At 37.2% G+C, this 15,289-nt stretch overlaps 3 protein-coding genes across 5 annotated transcripts; 2 read left to right on the forward strand and 1 right to left on the reverse strand.

Annotated features, from left to right (window-relative positions):
- The first annotated feature begins 700 nt into the window (after positions 1-700).
- On the forward strand, positions 701-6,235 carry LOC103468825 (G-protein coupled receptor family C group 5 member C-like). 2 transcript variants are annotated; one of them, XM_008416172.3, is made up of 4 exons: positions 701-1,009; positions 2,601-3,620; positions 5,040-5,146; positions 5,226-6,235. In XM_008416172.3, exons 2-4 carry the CDS (start codon positions 2,627-2,629, stop codon positions 5,328-5,330), a joined length of 1,206 nt encoding a protein of 401 aa, XP_008414394.2. In that variant the 5' UTR covers positions 701-1,009; positions 2,601-2,626; the 3' UTR covers positions 5,331-6,235. The 2 variants fall into 2 exon arrangements, with proteins under 2 accessions (XP_008414394.2, XP_008414395.2); XM_008416173.3 differs by having other exon boundaries at positions 5,043-5,146.
- Positions 6,236-9,531: 3,296 nt separating this feature from the next.
- Positions 9,532-12,178, reverse strand: ccdc137 (coiled-coil domain containing 137). Its single transcript, XM_008416168.2, has 6 exons — positions 12,028-12,178; positions 11,686-11,831; positions 11,369-11,600; positions 11,037-11,119; positions 10,154-10,233; positions 9,532-10,056 (listed from the first exon to the last, which is right to left on the reverse strand). The coding sequence occupies exons 1-6, from the start codon at positions 12,096-12,098 to the stop codon at positions 9,859-9,861; spliced, it is 810 nt and encodes a 269-aa protein (XP_008414390.2). The 5' UTR covers positions 12,099-12,178; the 3' UTR covers positions 9,532-9,858.
- Positions 12,179-12,786: 608 nt separating this feature from the next.
- On the forward strand, positions 12,787-15,266 carry LOC103468823 (retinal cone rhodopsin-sensitive cGMP 3',5'-cyclic phosphodiesterase subunit gamma). 2 transcript variants are annotated; one of them, XM_008416170.3, is made up of 4 exons: positions 12,787-13,472; positions 14,439-14,597; positions 14,692-14,732; positions 14,818-15,266. In XM_008416170.3, the coding sequence occupies exons 2-4, from the start codon at positions 14,443-14,445 to the stop codon at positions 14,892-14,894; spliced, it is 273 nt and encodes a 90-aa protein (XP_008414392.1). In that variant the 5' UTR covers positions 12,787-13,472; positions 14,439-14,442; the 3' UTR covers positions 14,895-15,266. The 2 variants fall into 2 exon arrangements, with proteins under 2 accessions (XP_008414392.1, XP_008414391.1); XM_008416169.3 differs by having other exon boundaries at positions 12,788-13,472; positions 14,425-14,597.
- Positions 15,267-15,289: the final 23 nt, after the last annotated feature.

The following is a 15,289-nucleotide window of genomic DNA, read 5'->3' on the forward strand; positions in this document are numbered from 1 at the left end:
AAATGTGAATATAAACGATGCAGCCCCTTTTAGATAATAGTTCTACAATAAACACCCAACCATAACTCCTCCACCCCCCCTGTGCTGTTGCACAAATCCAAAAAAGCTGTGGAATACTATCTCATAATGTTGACTATATCATAAATATAGTAGCTAAATCCTAATAACTGGGTGCTATCTTGAAATTAAGAAGTACAGGCCAGTTTTTTTAAATATTGTGGCAGCAAAAATGGACTTTCATACCTTGCAACACCATTCCCAGTAATAATACTCTCCACTAGGTGGCTCTGGTCAGACACACAGCATCTCTTAAGCGACTGTGTCTCTCAGAGGAGGTAGCAGTAACAGTTGCATCCTTGTTTTATGCTGAATGTTTGTGCCCTGTATTGCATTAAAACTAAGCTTGAAGCTAATGACAGCAACATACATGTATTTTACAAAAAAAATTAATGGGTTCTCTCTCACAACTACTCAAATATCAAATGTTTGACCTTTGGAAGTCAACAACCATCAACTGTCTGGATGTAAAACAGACCACAGTTTCCAATCATAGGCCTGCAGCCTGTGAGCATGAGGCGAGAGGTGAGTGGTCCCATTGTTTCGATGTAAGCGGCCTCAAACAAATAAGTAGGCCGTTCCTAATCTCACAGAATATGCAAAGCTGCAAACACCACAGAGGTTGGATAAAGGAGCGGAGTGGTTGGAGCTTAGTTGCTTGGAAAAAGTATTGCATTTGCTGAGTGCTACTCATTTGGAGCTGCTGCTTCATTGGGACTGGAGGTTAATCGATTATGATATGGATGGCTGATTGAGGAGTGGCAGAGGGATGGATGGGTGGACGGAGAGCAGTGGAAAGCCAAATAAATGAACACCTGGAATTGAAGATAGAAGTCAAGCTATATAACAGGTGGAACTCCAAAGGAAAACTACCAGAGGCATATTTCTTCTTTCAAGCAAATTTTCCTTTTCTTGTATGAAGTTGGAGAGAGGATAAGCTTTTCTAATACTGGTGAGAACGTGACTTTTTAATTCTGAATTCAGCGTTTTGTTTAAACGTCACAATTTTATCAAGAAAAAAAAAACATCTTACTTTGGTAGAGACTTGTTCTAGGAGTCTATATTGAGGAATGTTTTGTAGAGTTTTAGTGATAAAAAATAGGACTTTAACTTGGCTTTGCTAAATTTCTGGAGATACTATTAAGCTTATGAATTTTCAAATAACAATTGCTACTAATATTAAACAAGCAGGTTTAGTTAAAATCAGTTTAATTAAAAATGCTGTGTGGCAATATTGGAGCATATACGGGTGGAATGCAATATGACAAATTATTCAAATTGTTTTGATCAGACTGAAAGAGACATAATCCTTAAATTACTTTCAATAATATCACATTGTTTTTTTTCAGTTGTTTTCATGAATTTTGCCCACAAAAATTTTATTTATTTTCACTACAGAGACCAAGACATATTTAAAAACGTTCCCATAGTGACAGCATTGGGTTTGGCTTACATGTCATGTATGAAAGTGATGACAAAGTCTCTAGCACCAATTTAACACTTTCATGCATGGTGGTCACTACAGTGGACAGCTGTCTAAAAACCATTTCCTTGTGCTTCTTGTGGATTTTTATGTTATAAATGCACACGGACCACTGAAGTGGACACTAATGAAACCATAAAATACACTATAAACTACTGGCCAACAGCTGCAAATGCAAGAAATTATTTTTTGTTAAATCCAATATGGCCGACAGATAAAAAAGCACACCAACCGACCCGTTCCCTCGTTCTATTGTAGACGACTCTTGTAGGTAAAAAAAATATTGTGACATCAGATAACCCCTAAAGAACAATACTACTGATATATTTTTCAAATAACAACTTTGTATTTGGAGAAAATTACTATTGATCACCTAATTTGTAAAAAAAAAAAAAAATTTACAAATCAAAATTTGTAAAAAAAATATTTTTTTTACAAATTTGTTTTCCTACCTTTTTTATGCCTTAAGACATTAACAGAAATGGAAAAAAATCTTGACACAAAGGATCATAATTCATGCATGAAAGGGTTAAAAGTGCAGTTACATTTTATGAAAGAATGATCTTTGTTGCAAAACTGCTTACTTCATCTTATTGTGTGCCCATACATCTGTTAGGTCCATTCTAATAATTTTTTTTCTTTCCAAGAAAATAGTCATCGTCTTATGTATAACAATTGCTTATTTGAATCTATGGATTTAGATGACTTTATCCATATATAAAATACATTTCCTGTGTTTGAAAGAGGCATGACTTTGTTGTCAAAATTACCTGCCTGCCATAAGACAGAAGGAAATAGCAAGTTATAATTTGTGACTTTTGCCCTATAAGGCATGTATGAAGTCAAGTGTACTTCTTGTTTTCATTGGAAATTTGAATAAATAGCACCATGAATGCCTCTTATTGTGTGTAATAACTGTATATAGATAACAGTGTACGACAATAATAATAATAAAAATAATAATAATAATAAATAAACATGCCTGAAAAACTACAGCAATTTGTCTGTAATGATAAAGTTATATTTAGGTAATGTTTTTTTTTTTCTGTTTTTGTTGCAGTGCTGCAAAAACAAACCCCTGGAGAAATGGGTTCAACCAGCGCTCCAAAAGGATGCGGTTCTAACATCAGCTCCATATATTACAACCTGTGTGACCTGACCACGCTGTGGGGTGTCGTGGTCGAGGCTGTGTCTGCTGCTGGTGTGATGACTTCCTTTATTCTGTTTATCATTCTCATGGCATCGTTACCGTTTGTCACGGACAAGAAGAGAAAGGGTATGGTGGCTCTACAGGCCAGCATTTTAGTCTTCACATTAGGACTCTTCGGGCTCACCTTTGCCTTTATCGTGGACCAGTACTCTACAAGCTGTGCTGCTCGGAGGTTCCTGTTTGGAGTGCTGTTCTCAGGCTGTCTGGCCTGCTTGGTAATGCATGCGCTTTGGCTTTCCCTGCTGAAACAAAGTGGTCGAGGGCCGAGGAGCTGGCTGTTATGGCTGGGAGCTCTGAGTCTCTGGCTCGTTGAGGTCATCATCAACACCGAATGGCTTGTCCTCACCGTGGTCTGGAGCCCACCTGGAGAAACAGTGGTCCCTGACCTCTCCTGCAGCATTGCCAACAAGGACTTTGTACTGTCCCTCATTTATGTAATGGTTCTCATGGTTGGTGTCGTTCTTATGGCTTTCCCCTCATTATCACACAAGCACCAGCAGTGGCGCCGAGATGGTGCTTTCATCCTGACCACGGGAGTCTTTACCATAGCTATCTGGGTAGTCTGGATCAGCATGTACATCCACGGAAACAGAGTGGCTGGTAATCCCAGCTGGGATGATCCCACCTTGGCTGTCACTGTGGCATTAAATGCGTGGGTGTTCCTCGCCTTCTACATAATTCCAGAAATATGCCTTCTGACGACACAAGAAGACCCAGACTTTGAGGAGCCCCATGATGGAGAGCATGTTTATCCTGCCAGGAGCCTCACGTACGACTCCACACTGAAGGAGCCGGAACCGGAGCCGGAGCCAGCGCCCCAGAACCTGTACATAGAGAATAAAGCTTTCAGTATGGATGAAACACCAGAAGGTAGAGCATGCATGCACAATGACCTGAAAGCAAAGTATTTATGTAATGCAAGCACATCCTATACATACTGATGTAATTGATATAGAATACAACTTTCAATAGTGATGAAACACCAACAGATACAACAGCATACATTTCATCAATTTTACTTTAATGTGATGAGCACCAATGGGTGCAAAACAATCTATAACAAACAAATTATCCAAAGATTTGCATCTGTTTCACACACGGCTTAGGTTGAAAACAGAAACGGTTGGTTTGATTCCGGTAACAACCTGTTTTGTTATCACAACATACATTTGTAAGTCATTAATACGATTTTGCTATGCAATAACTATGCCATGTTCACTTCATTTGGGTAATGTTATTACAGCCCGTTAAATTTGCAACATGAGGCAACATTTTACAATGTCTCAAAACGCTCATGCCTTCTGCTGAGTCGTGTTGCGTGGAACTTTTAAATGACTGGGATTCATTTAGTATTGAGACCTGCTTTGTTTTTGAAAAGCCTTTTAATTGAAGCAAATTCGCTGACAAAGATTTGTAAAAATAGAAACTTAAAATGCACTGATATTTTGTTGTCACAGAATAAGGCAAATAAAACCCAAATTATAAATTATTAAGAATTTATTGTTTTTTTTATATAAAATTGCTGATGCCCTACTTATTGAAATCCCTAACATTTATTTTATGAAGATAATGTCTACCTGAAACATTTATTATATTTATACTTAAGGGCATGGTTAATTGATCCATAATTTTATGTTTTCCTGTGTTACAAAGATGACCTCAGATTACCATGTCACTATGAAAAATATATTTTTTTTAATTTCCGATGCTCATGTTAGAGAATAGCAACAAAGAGTGGCATTTTAGAGTCACTAGTTTGCCATAATAATTATGGTATCTACATCCCAGCAAGATGCTGAGGAAAGATGCCAAGAAGTTGTATTTCCTGACCTACCACAACAAACGTAAATGTATGTAGTTTGGTAAATGCTTCTGACACTGTAGCACCAAAAATATACCTGATAGACTGGGGTTTTCAACATATCAGGACTCTATAAAATATGTTTATAGGATTCAACACAGAAACAAAATCAACCTTATTGCAATTTCAGTCAGGATGAGCTGAAGAAATTGGTGCTTCAGAGAGAAACATAGATGCTCACAGTGCAAAAAATCCTATATTTCTATATATTGTATTTGTAAAATATTGTAGGGGATAACTCCCATGATGGTAAAAGTGGATTGTGCTGCAATAATCCAGCACAATCCCTAATTGTGCTAATCATTAAACTCCTATTATCAGGAGTTTAATGATTAGGGAGAGTCGTGTGGGTATTAAAATTGTCAGAGATGACCTGAACAACCTGCTTCGACTTATAGCTGTGTTCTAAATATACAAACATTGTTTAGCAGAACCGGCAAACTCAACGTCTCCGTATGGCATCTACAATGGTCAGCTTCGAAGCGCTGTGTACCAGCCAACAGAAATAGCACTCATCACCAAAGGTCTCACAATGGTGAGTTCAGTCATGTTTATTACACCTGTTAAAATCCTCATCGATTTTAAAACTGTCACTTCAACATTCGTCTCAACAGATGAATCACGGCTTGATGATACCTCGGGCCAGAGCCCCATCTTTGAATCCGGGGAGTGGCGCCAGCTCCTTGTCTCGTTCACAGGAATCTTTAGCTTCCCAGTGACTGTCATAGAGTTTATGCTTTTTTTTTTTATTTCCCTTCGAAAGATGCTTTAATATTAAGGCAACTCTCAGAAGGATTATAACTGGTGTTTTCTATACAGCAGTATAAGAGCGACAGTGACAGAAGATTATTCCCGACTAGAGGCATGAAACAAATATTTACATATGTAAATATTGTGCCTTTTATATCAGTATGTGTTTTGTGAGACAAAAATAGTTCTCCAGGCTATGAAGAGTACCAGGCAGAAACACCTAGCCTCGCTCGCTGAACATTTTCTCTACCTACAGTTGAAACCAGACATTTACATATATGAATAAAAAGACACAAACACATTTTAATTTCAATGTCCAAAGTTAAATCAGGTCAATCTCCTCGTTTTAGCAGGTGGAAGGAAACCCAAAAATGTTCACCCAAATCATATATTATAAAAGACAGTTTCCCTGATACTGACCAAATGTATCTTAAACTTTTGAAGTTGAAGAAAGTTACAAAATAAATTCTCACGACGTTTTCTGGCATTTAGCAAATAGAAATAATTTTATTAGTTCTAAATAACCTAAAATAAGAAAAGTTTGGTGAGATTTAATTTAAGACTTTGAGAAAACAAATTGTTTATGTTTTTTTATTCGGTGTACAGTATGTAAATGCAGCTACAAAATGAAAACTTTCTTGTTGTGCCTTTCTTTGCAATCAAACCTTTTAAAGAGGAGCAATGACTGGAATATTTTTAGATCAAACTGATCATCTTCCAAGATTAAGGTGGGATGATCGTTGAAAAACACAATGATTAGAACTGCAGGCAAATAGTAATGTATTCACTTTTTTATTCACCAAATGTGGCAATTCTAATTTTGTAGAATGTTGGTTTGTTTAAAAAATAAATCCTAAGTTATTGAATCACGTCACTGAGTGTCGACTCCTTGTAATGTAAAAATAAAAATGAGCAGGTAATTTATGTGAGATGCTGGAAGAGGAACATTCACCCCGATTACTGCAGACATTTACATCTGCCATTCCCGATAAGGCTTATCTGAAGCCACATGTGCTGTCACAGTGTTGTCGGGCTTTGCACTTGGTGAAAGTGGGGAACCAGTGGCCGGGAAACATTTGATTTCACACAGAAATTATTAACATATTTATAATAAGGAGTTCCTTGCTTAACCTATTGATATAGCTGCACACAATATTTAACTAGCAAGAATCGCATGTAAACAGTCTGAATTTTAAATGAAATTATGCTCCAAACTAATCCTATTTTGCAGCTGCTTTGACTTTCAATGAGTCAGTCACCTTCATTTCTGCATGGACAACTACAATTATTTACATCTAATTTGTCACCCTTTGACTTACAAACACACACACTGACACACACACTTTTCATACTTCAGAGCTTCTGATGAAGCCGTGGCTGCCTAGCAGCAGGCTGAATCGGCTGAATTTCTACCAATTACTCCCACCTTCTCGTTCTGCGAGCGGCGTTGAAATTAGATGGATGACAAGCTGGAAGTCACACACTTGCAGCTTTGTACAGGGAAACGTCACGGCAAATGCTGAGAAGTGCTTTTTCCTGTGGTGCTTTGAGCTTGCTTCCCCTGGTGCACATGAGTGACAAAAGGTTTTGCAAATAGACCTCTTTCACGGCACAGATTTTGAGTTGTCATACTTCAGGAAGCACGGGTTAATGAACGATGGCGAAGGGATATTTCAACATCTTTATAAAAAAAGTTTGTGAAGGAAAATATTAGTAATGGTGGTCTTTAGGCATGGGCTAATTACTGGTAATACCGTGTTTTAAAAAAGTGAACTCCATCATTCCTACAGTTTAAAGTACTTTAAATTCAATGTCAGAAAAAAATGCTGGAAGGATTCTTCCCAAACAACTGCTGCACACAGCCAATCAGCTGGCTGAAAAAAAGGAGTAATAAAAGGTTGATACTGTCTTACAGATATACAAGATGTAATAAAAGCATGTTTATTTGAACACATCTGTAGATTCAAATTGAATATTAATAATATGCTCAATTTATTTTGAACTAATATAATTGTTGCTTTTGTGTTAAACACAATCAGATCACGTTATGTAGTTTTATCTACATTTTACTTAGTCTTGTTGATCTGCTAACGCTTAGATCCCTCACCTGTATAAAAATAAAAAATAAACTATCCCTATAAGGAGGGCTATGTTCCTTTTTGTGATTCAGTAAATCTTGACAGAGAGCCAAATATGCAGAACCGCTCTGCTGTTTTCTCATGCAGTAAACAGTCTCTACACCAACACATTTTGTCCCATAACCTAGAAAAATGTCAGCTTTGGAAAGGGTCCATAACACGCAAATAAGCACCGTCCACTTTCCAAAACAATCTAGACAAAAAACCCAAAGCAAGGAAAAGGGGTCAGGTTTACAAAGAGCCTTTTCACATTATTAGTTTAGCTGTTTGTGTGTGATAATAAAACATCTGTTCAATTTGGATTAATGAAAAACATTACAGGGCGTTTCGAAATGCATTAGACGGTAACAAGGAGTTTCTGGGCGTGGCAGGTGTTTTGTACCTGGTCAGTGACCCAAATTGGTGCCCAGAACAGGAAGCAACTGTGAACTTCCTGATAGTACAAGCGGCTGCCTGACGCGCTGCAGCGGGGGCGGATGTGCTCAGCTGGAGGGAGTCAGCACTCCCATCTCATGGACCGGCCATGCATTTCCTAATCACTGTCTGAGGAACAGCATAAAAAAAAAACGTTCTGATTTAGAGAAGGCAAGATCTGCTGCATAACCTGGCAACACTGTTGCTATTGTGTAAATAGTATCAACCCAGTGTTTGCTTTGCAATCCAATATGCTTTTGAATGGCTAAGCTCTCAAGCAATGCTTCTAGGCTTGTGCCAATATCTAAACAAAGGTCTTGTTCATGTCAGTAAGTCTTTAAATGGATTACAAAATTAAAAAGCTGCACCAGCCTGGCAGGTGCTCCATTTTTCCAAAGACTAATGTGATTTATTGTTTTCAGAAAATGTAAAACCTCACATTGTTTTTTTTTTAAAACCTGAAAGGCCTCTTCCTTACCGAGACGAGAAAAAAAAAGAAGCAAAAAACAAAACAAAAAAAAAAACTTGATTTCCAAAGGGTGAAGCAGATTACTTAAACTTGTAAAACAGCAATCGGCCTGGGAAGGAGATATGCTTAGATCTAGGAAAAATTAGAATTCAATATTTATTTTAAATGATTAGAAAAATGTACAGTACATGTTCTTCTGCTCAGCCCATGTGGTATTACATTGTTGAGCTGCTCCTATTGCTGTTGGACCTACTTCCTTACAAATAGATTAAGCCCCAGGAGAGTTGATGGAGGGTGTCTCTAGAGCTTCTTATTACTGGAGCTTGGATCATTCCAACACATTCTTATGCTTTACCTCTGGTAAAGCAGAAGTGTATTATTTTTCATTGAACATGCGGACCAGAACGCTTCATTTTGGTCAGACTGGACCGAAGCACCGTCTTCCGCATATTTTCTTTGTCAACATAATTTGTGGCAATTTGTGACTTTTTGACAATGGCTTTTCTTATTCCATAAAGGTTGGTTTTGTGGGGTGCTTAATTGATATTTTTCTATCGAATCATGATATGTGGATCTCTGCAGCTCCTTTGGCTAATGTAGCACTCTTAGCTGCTTATCTCAACTTTCTTCATTATAGGTAGAAGGTGTGTAGATCAGTTTCCGGTGACCCTGACTGGTCTATTGTTGGTTGTGTGCTCACTGAAGTCCTAACAGGCCTCGAGGCCGTTACAGACCATCTGTATGTTTACATACTTTGTTTGGGTCTTTCATGTTATAAAATTGGTGGTGATGATCAAACCACATGTAAAATGTTCATTTTTGCTCTTACCAACTCAACATAGAGTCAAGGTCAGTGGCTACAAGAATCAGCACAAGATCTAAAAGTTATTAGGTCACACAAAAAGAAAAGATGTTCCACTGAAAATGTTTTTTTTCTCCATCTAGGCCAACTGTAGACCAGTTTACAACAAGGGGAATGTTATCCTCAAATGCAAAACAAAAAGTAACTATTCCCTGCAAAATAAACAAATGGAAAAAAAATAAAAAACTATGATTTATGAATTTATGGTGCTCATGACGCCACTGGGCTTGCCTGAAGAGGGAACATTTGCATGGTAATGTGAACTTACGCAGACACCTGACAGGAAGTGTAAATGCAAACAAGCATTTATGAGGAAACAACCAACACAATTAACCCATTGAGTAATCCACCGTTTGCTCGTTTACATGTTTTTCAGTAATTATACATGTTCAATCTCTCTTTTTTTGAATGTCCTAATACCAACTAACCTAACTTTATGAAAGTAGGTGAATCCTGCATATTTTTAAAAAATGCGGTGTAAAGTGTTTGCAAGTAGAGTCTCTAAGCAATCTAGAGGAGATTATCATTCTGTCAAGTCTGTATATCAAGGCCTGGTGCAGCCCATCACACCAACTGGAGATGAGCAGTTATATTGATTTTAGTGACGTTAGATGTCACTCAAGGTTCAAGAGTTTTCCCAGGTTTGCATTTCTGGTCTGTTGCTCCTGTTGTTTCTGTTTCTTCAGCAGGCGATAGGCCTCCACTGCTCGCTGCCTCTCCTCCTCCATCATCCTCTGTCTGGCCATGGAGGGCTTCGCTGTGGACGCCATGCTGTGGCCGAGCAGAGAGTTGAGGAGCAACTCCTTTGACGCCTGTTTTTTAAATAGGGGTAGAAAAAGAATTAGTTAAATACTTTATAAGCACTGAAAGTGGTAGGAGAGCAAGTGTTCAAACGCAAAGTATGAATACCTGAGTTTTGACTGGAGCCTTCTTCGGTTTGGTGCTCAGAGACGGTGGAGCCATGGAAACTTCACCAAATGGAACATTATCTACAAAATGAAACAAATTATTAGAGCTTCATGGAGTTCAAACATATAAAATATTTTTTTTCAGATTTAAATCTGATGCAAAACACTAAACAGTTTCTGTAAACTTTATTCAGATGTTTTGTGATGTTTGAGCTTTATTATCTATATTAGGCCACTAAGGATTTTTTTTTTACCCAAATAATCTATCAACAATTAGTCAATTGATCTAAAATGTATTCCCAAGAAAAATAAACAGTTTTCTTTTTCAGAAATGAATTTTTGTATTTTACATACCACAATTGTAATGTAAACCAAGAATTGCATTATTAAAGCAGAACTCTGAGGGGCGTAAGTAGAACATCCTGGCAGTTCAAAGTGAATTTTACATGTAAAGAGAAAATCAAACATCATCAATCAATTCATAATTGCATCTAAGCCTTCTGAATTGTAATGAAATCAATTTGCCAAAATATCAACCAAAAAAAAAAAACAAATTACTAAAAGCAAAATTTATTAATCAACCTCTACTAACTTCAGGGCAGCTTAATAATGAATACTAAAAGCTAGTAATATAAAACAATATGTAGTTATTTAGGTTTATCATATTGTGACTAGACGCTTTCTCCGTTCGTTGACAAGTATGGTCAGTCTTGACTGACTTTTATTTTTGTTTGTATCGTTCTTAATTGTGTCAGTTTGTAAATTACTAAAAGTCTAATTGGTAAATAATTTCTTCCACTTTCAACCACTGGCATAAAACACCATTAACAAGCAGACATGGCAGATAATTTAACAGCAGCATAATGTGTACCTCCATTTCTTACCAACAAACAACTCTTTCTCTATTTTGTCCTCTTGTTTATCCAACTTCTTCTGCTGCAGTTTGCTCAGCCTCATTTTTGCATACCTACAGCAACACACAGTAGAACACAGGTGCACAGTTAAGACACACTCATAATATATGAATTAAAGAGATTTAATTTGAGAGTAAAACGTGTGAAAAAGAAATCAGCAGAAAGTAACCCAATCCTGGTTTGGGTTACTAGAAAGTCATCTTTACCAGCTTTTTTACTTACAGTAGATGCGACAAGAACAAGGGTTTACAAAGGCAGTGCAACATATTACAAATTTCCTTGATATGGTATCGTTTACTCACTCCTTCTTCTTCTCTGACTTCCCCGTGCCTGCAGCCTTGTCTTGTTTGTCCGGCTCAAGCTCAGGTTTTCTCTCCACTTGGTTATTTGTGAGGAATAGCACATGTTGTGTCTCATTTTCCATGCGCCTAACATATGCACCGACACTTTCTGTCTTCCCCTTTCTGAATCGAGGAACAGCTATGTCTCCATCTAGGCCTAGGGTATCGTTTGGTTTAGACTGCAACAGGAGGGCTAAAGAGACACAAATGCAAATAATTTAAAAAACGTTTAAAAAGCTAAGTGCACTCTTATAGACATACAGACTTTAACTGCTCACCTTTTTTTAGCTTTTTGCCCCCCAAAGATTCGTTTTTCATTTTATCCTTGCTCTTCATTATCTCTCGGAGCCTGAAGGGAATGTGTTGGAGGTGGTCCTCCTGTGCGGTTTTCTTAGGTTTGCCATCTCCTTTAATTTTCTTTTTGCTGAAATATTACAGCATATTTTGTATTTTAGTTATTAAAGGAACACAGTGCAGTGCGGTCGATTATGGCCACTGATTTAACATCTTCTGCCGCAGTTACAGGCTCCAAACTAGACTGAGAGCTAAAAACAGTTAGCTTAGTTTGCTAGCTAGCTTGCATATTGTTGTTGTTTTAAACACCAGTTTTCTGGGCTTACCTCGGATTTTGTCCGGTTTTGTCAGCTTGTCTTTTTGACTCCTTGGTTTTATCAGTTTTATTCTTCCCCATGATAATATTATAAATCACTTAGTATCATTATCACACGTGGGATAGCACGTTACAGCCAGGAAACTCTCGACGTAACCCTCCTGATACAAAGAAAAAAAAATGTTAGGAGATCTCCCTCTAATATTTTTTCTAGTTAGTTAATGTCTAAAAATACTATTGTCTTTTTTCGTAGGCTCAAAAAATGTTGAAAAATAATCTCACAAATCTTACTTTTGGGTGGTGGGAAATGATAAATAACTAAATAAAGCACTAAGGAAAACGAATCTTGAAGGTCCGTTTAAGTTACGAAGTGATATTCTATAACAACAGACGAGCTTTGATAAACGTTCACCCTCATTGGCTGAAGAGGTTGTTATGAATTTATCCCACCGCTAGAGGTCAACAAAACATCAGCTTTGAGTTAAAAGGGTTCTTGTTTGGCAAATCTTTTAGTTTCTTACCTAACATTTACAAAATGCAGGAAGGTTAGATGAAGCCTACATTTAGTTGTAATTACCTCTACTACTACTAATACTACTATCACCAATAATATTTGATATTATTATTATTATTATTATTATTATTATTATTATTATTATTATTATGGGAAAACAATGTAAAGAATACAAAGGTAATATTTCTGAGCATTACATTTTCAATGCATGGGTACCTTGTTGAAGCCACATGTGTACATGTATTTGCACAGACTACATTCTGGACATTAGACTGTTTGGAGGAGAAAATGAAACTCTCTCAAGTCTCAATGAGAATAAAGAGTAAGGGAAGTTATTAGCTGTATAGTTTTTCAATACAGTATATGTGCATGAGTTTGACTCAAGATTAAGAATCTCCAGCCAATCACATGAATGAACCAGGTATGTGTTTATTCCGGTGGGAGGGAGGATGGAATGGATTATCACGTATAATGCAACACAATCTGGAAGAACGCTGATGAGAGTGAAATGTCCAGAGATCACACTCGCGTGTTCTTGACGTTGGGTGTTATGTAATGCTTGCAGAGGAGTGGGAAGATAGTGAGCATCGTAGCACATTTCACATATTCATAAATAATAATAACTGGTCCTTACACGGCACACTTCTGGAAGGTTGTGGAGATACGCAAACTATTCCCATTGTTCCTGATTATGACTTGCTGGTGTCTCTGCTGTTAAGTGTCTCTCGGGGGCAAAAAAGGTGTCCTTAAATGCCCCATGGCCTCCCCCAATGTTCTGCACCCATATGGAATACAAATGACGTGTGTACAGTTTATTGGCTTGTCGCATGTTAATCTCCTCAGAATTTGAAGTGTATAAAAGGACAGACTGAAGAGCGAGAGTCATTTGACATAAAGAGAGAGATATCTGTCGGATTACCTGGGAAGAGACACAAGAAGTGGTAAGTATAAGAATTAACAGTACAGCTTGTTTTTCTGGGCTATTTAGACACACATCGATATAGTTAATGTTATATCTAAGTAATTTTAGCATTCTGGAATTTTAAATGAAATCTGGGAAGCTTGCTTGACATTGTTTGTTATTTTTTTTCTATTTATTTGGACGTTCTTCTATTTAATTTGAATTCAGTTAATTACATTCAGTCATTTTTCTCTACAGTCTGTAAACTAGCTCTCTGTTTGCTCTATTAATATGCAACAGAATCTGTCCTTAACTAGAAGGCAAACATTTTTAAATCTATTTGGTTTATTTATGAAACTCAAGATAAAGATGTTTCTTCAGTGGCTATACAGAAGAGACAATACATATCCATATGTTTTAAACTTTAGCAACGATGTTATGGTTACAGATGTGGTAATCATCTAATCATCAGAATAATATAGCTGTGCTGCGTATTCTACCCTCATACATCTTTATTACACCCTTTAATCCTGCACTTACACAAATGCAATCAACACAGTCTATAACGACATAAAATGAATTAAGTCTTTATGTAAACAAATTATGTATTTGTGGAATATTTCAGCTGCAATAAAAAAAAATTGTTTATTACTTTCACAACAGAAGCTTTCATTAAGAAACAAATCTTTGTGCTTTTTATGATACGCTGGGTTTGTCAGTAAATTCAGCATGTCCTCAGAGTAATCTGATTATGAGGGAGCTTTGTAGATTAGAGTCATCATGTAGCGTTGATTAAAAACGTGACCATCAGATTACAGGAGCCTCTGCAACCCGTGGTTAAGCACATTGTCTTTGTTTGTTTCGAAGTGTTCAGCAGAAAGTAATGCGGATAATTCTAGTTTTCCCCCAGTCTTAAAAAGAGGACTATTTATTTGTCTCTGTCTTCAGTTTTTTATTATCTTCATTGCTATTCCCTTTTTGTAACATTGCAATTGTCTCAAAACAGAGGCATGAATATGGACGTAGCCAAACCTGACCCAAAGACTGGCGGCAAAGCCCCTCTCAGAGCGACGGCTCCCGGTTCCCCACGAAAGGGCCCACCCAAGTTCAAGCAGAGAAACACTCGTCAATTCAAGAGCAAGCCCCCGAAGAGGGGAGTCATTGGGTAAGACCTCCTCAAATATGTTTGTGATTGTTAATAAAGTTTATTGGGAACCAGATAAAAGTAAGTAAAGATTATAATTTATGTTTTACTCTAGCTTTGGAGAGGAGATTCCAGGAATGGAGGGACTTGGCACTGGTGAGCAGAATTACAACGTTCAAGTCATCTCTAATATGTACTTATTTTGTAATGTTTTTGTTACTAAATACTATTTCCCTTTCAGATATCACAGTGATCTGTCCCTGGGAAGCGTACAGCCATCTAGAGCTCCATGAACTCGCTCAGTACGGCATCATTTGAGTTTCTTCACTGTTAAACAGCTTTTAATTTTTTTTTCTAAAAAGAGGATTTAATTCAAAATGATGTCCAGAGATTATTTTAAGCATTTTCATGAATATGGATAACTTCTGTATGGCAAACATAAAGCTAGAAATATGTTAGAATTTTATGTAATACATGTCTGCATATTGTGTATGCTGTTTTTTTTATGACAAATGTATTTCCTGAGACTCTCAAGCTGCCATTTTCACGCTCTACAACACCACTGCTGTTCTTGTGTCGTTGCCTGTGGCTGCAGACGGAGATGCAGCTGATAGCTTAGTTACTGGCCAGCAGGAGATTCGGTCAGCAGTGTTTTTATACTCAAAATAAAGCTTTGACTTTTTAACATGATTCGGAGAGTTTGCTTTGTCATT

Source organism: Poecilia reticulata, chromosome 8 (assembly GCF_904066995.2).
Source record: "Poecilia reticulata chromosome 8, P_reticulata-male-v2, whole genome shotgun sequence".
NCBI lineage: Eukaryota > Metazoa > Chordata > Actinopteri > Cyprinodontiformes > Poeciliidae > Poecilia > Poecilia reticulata.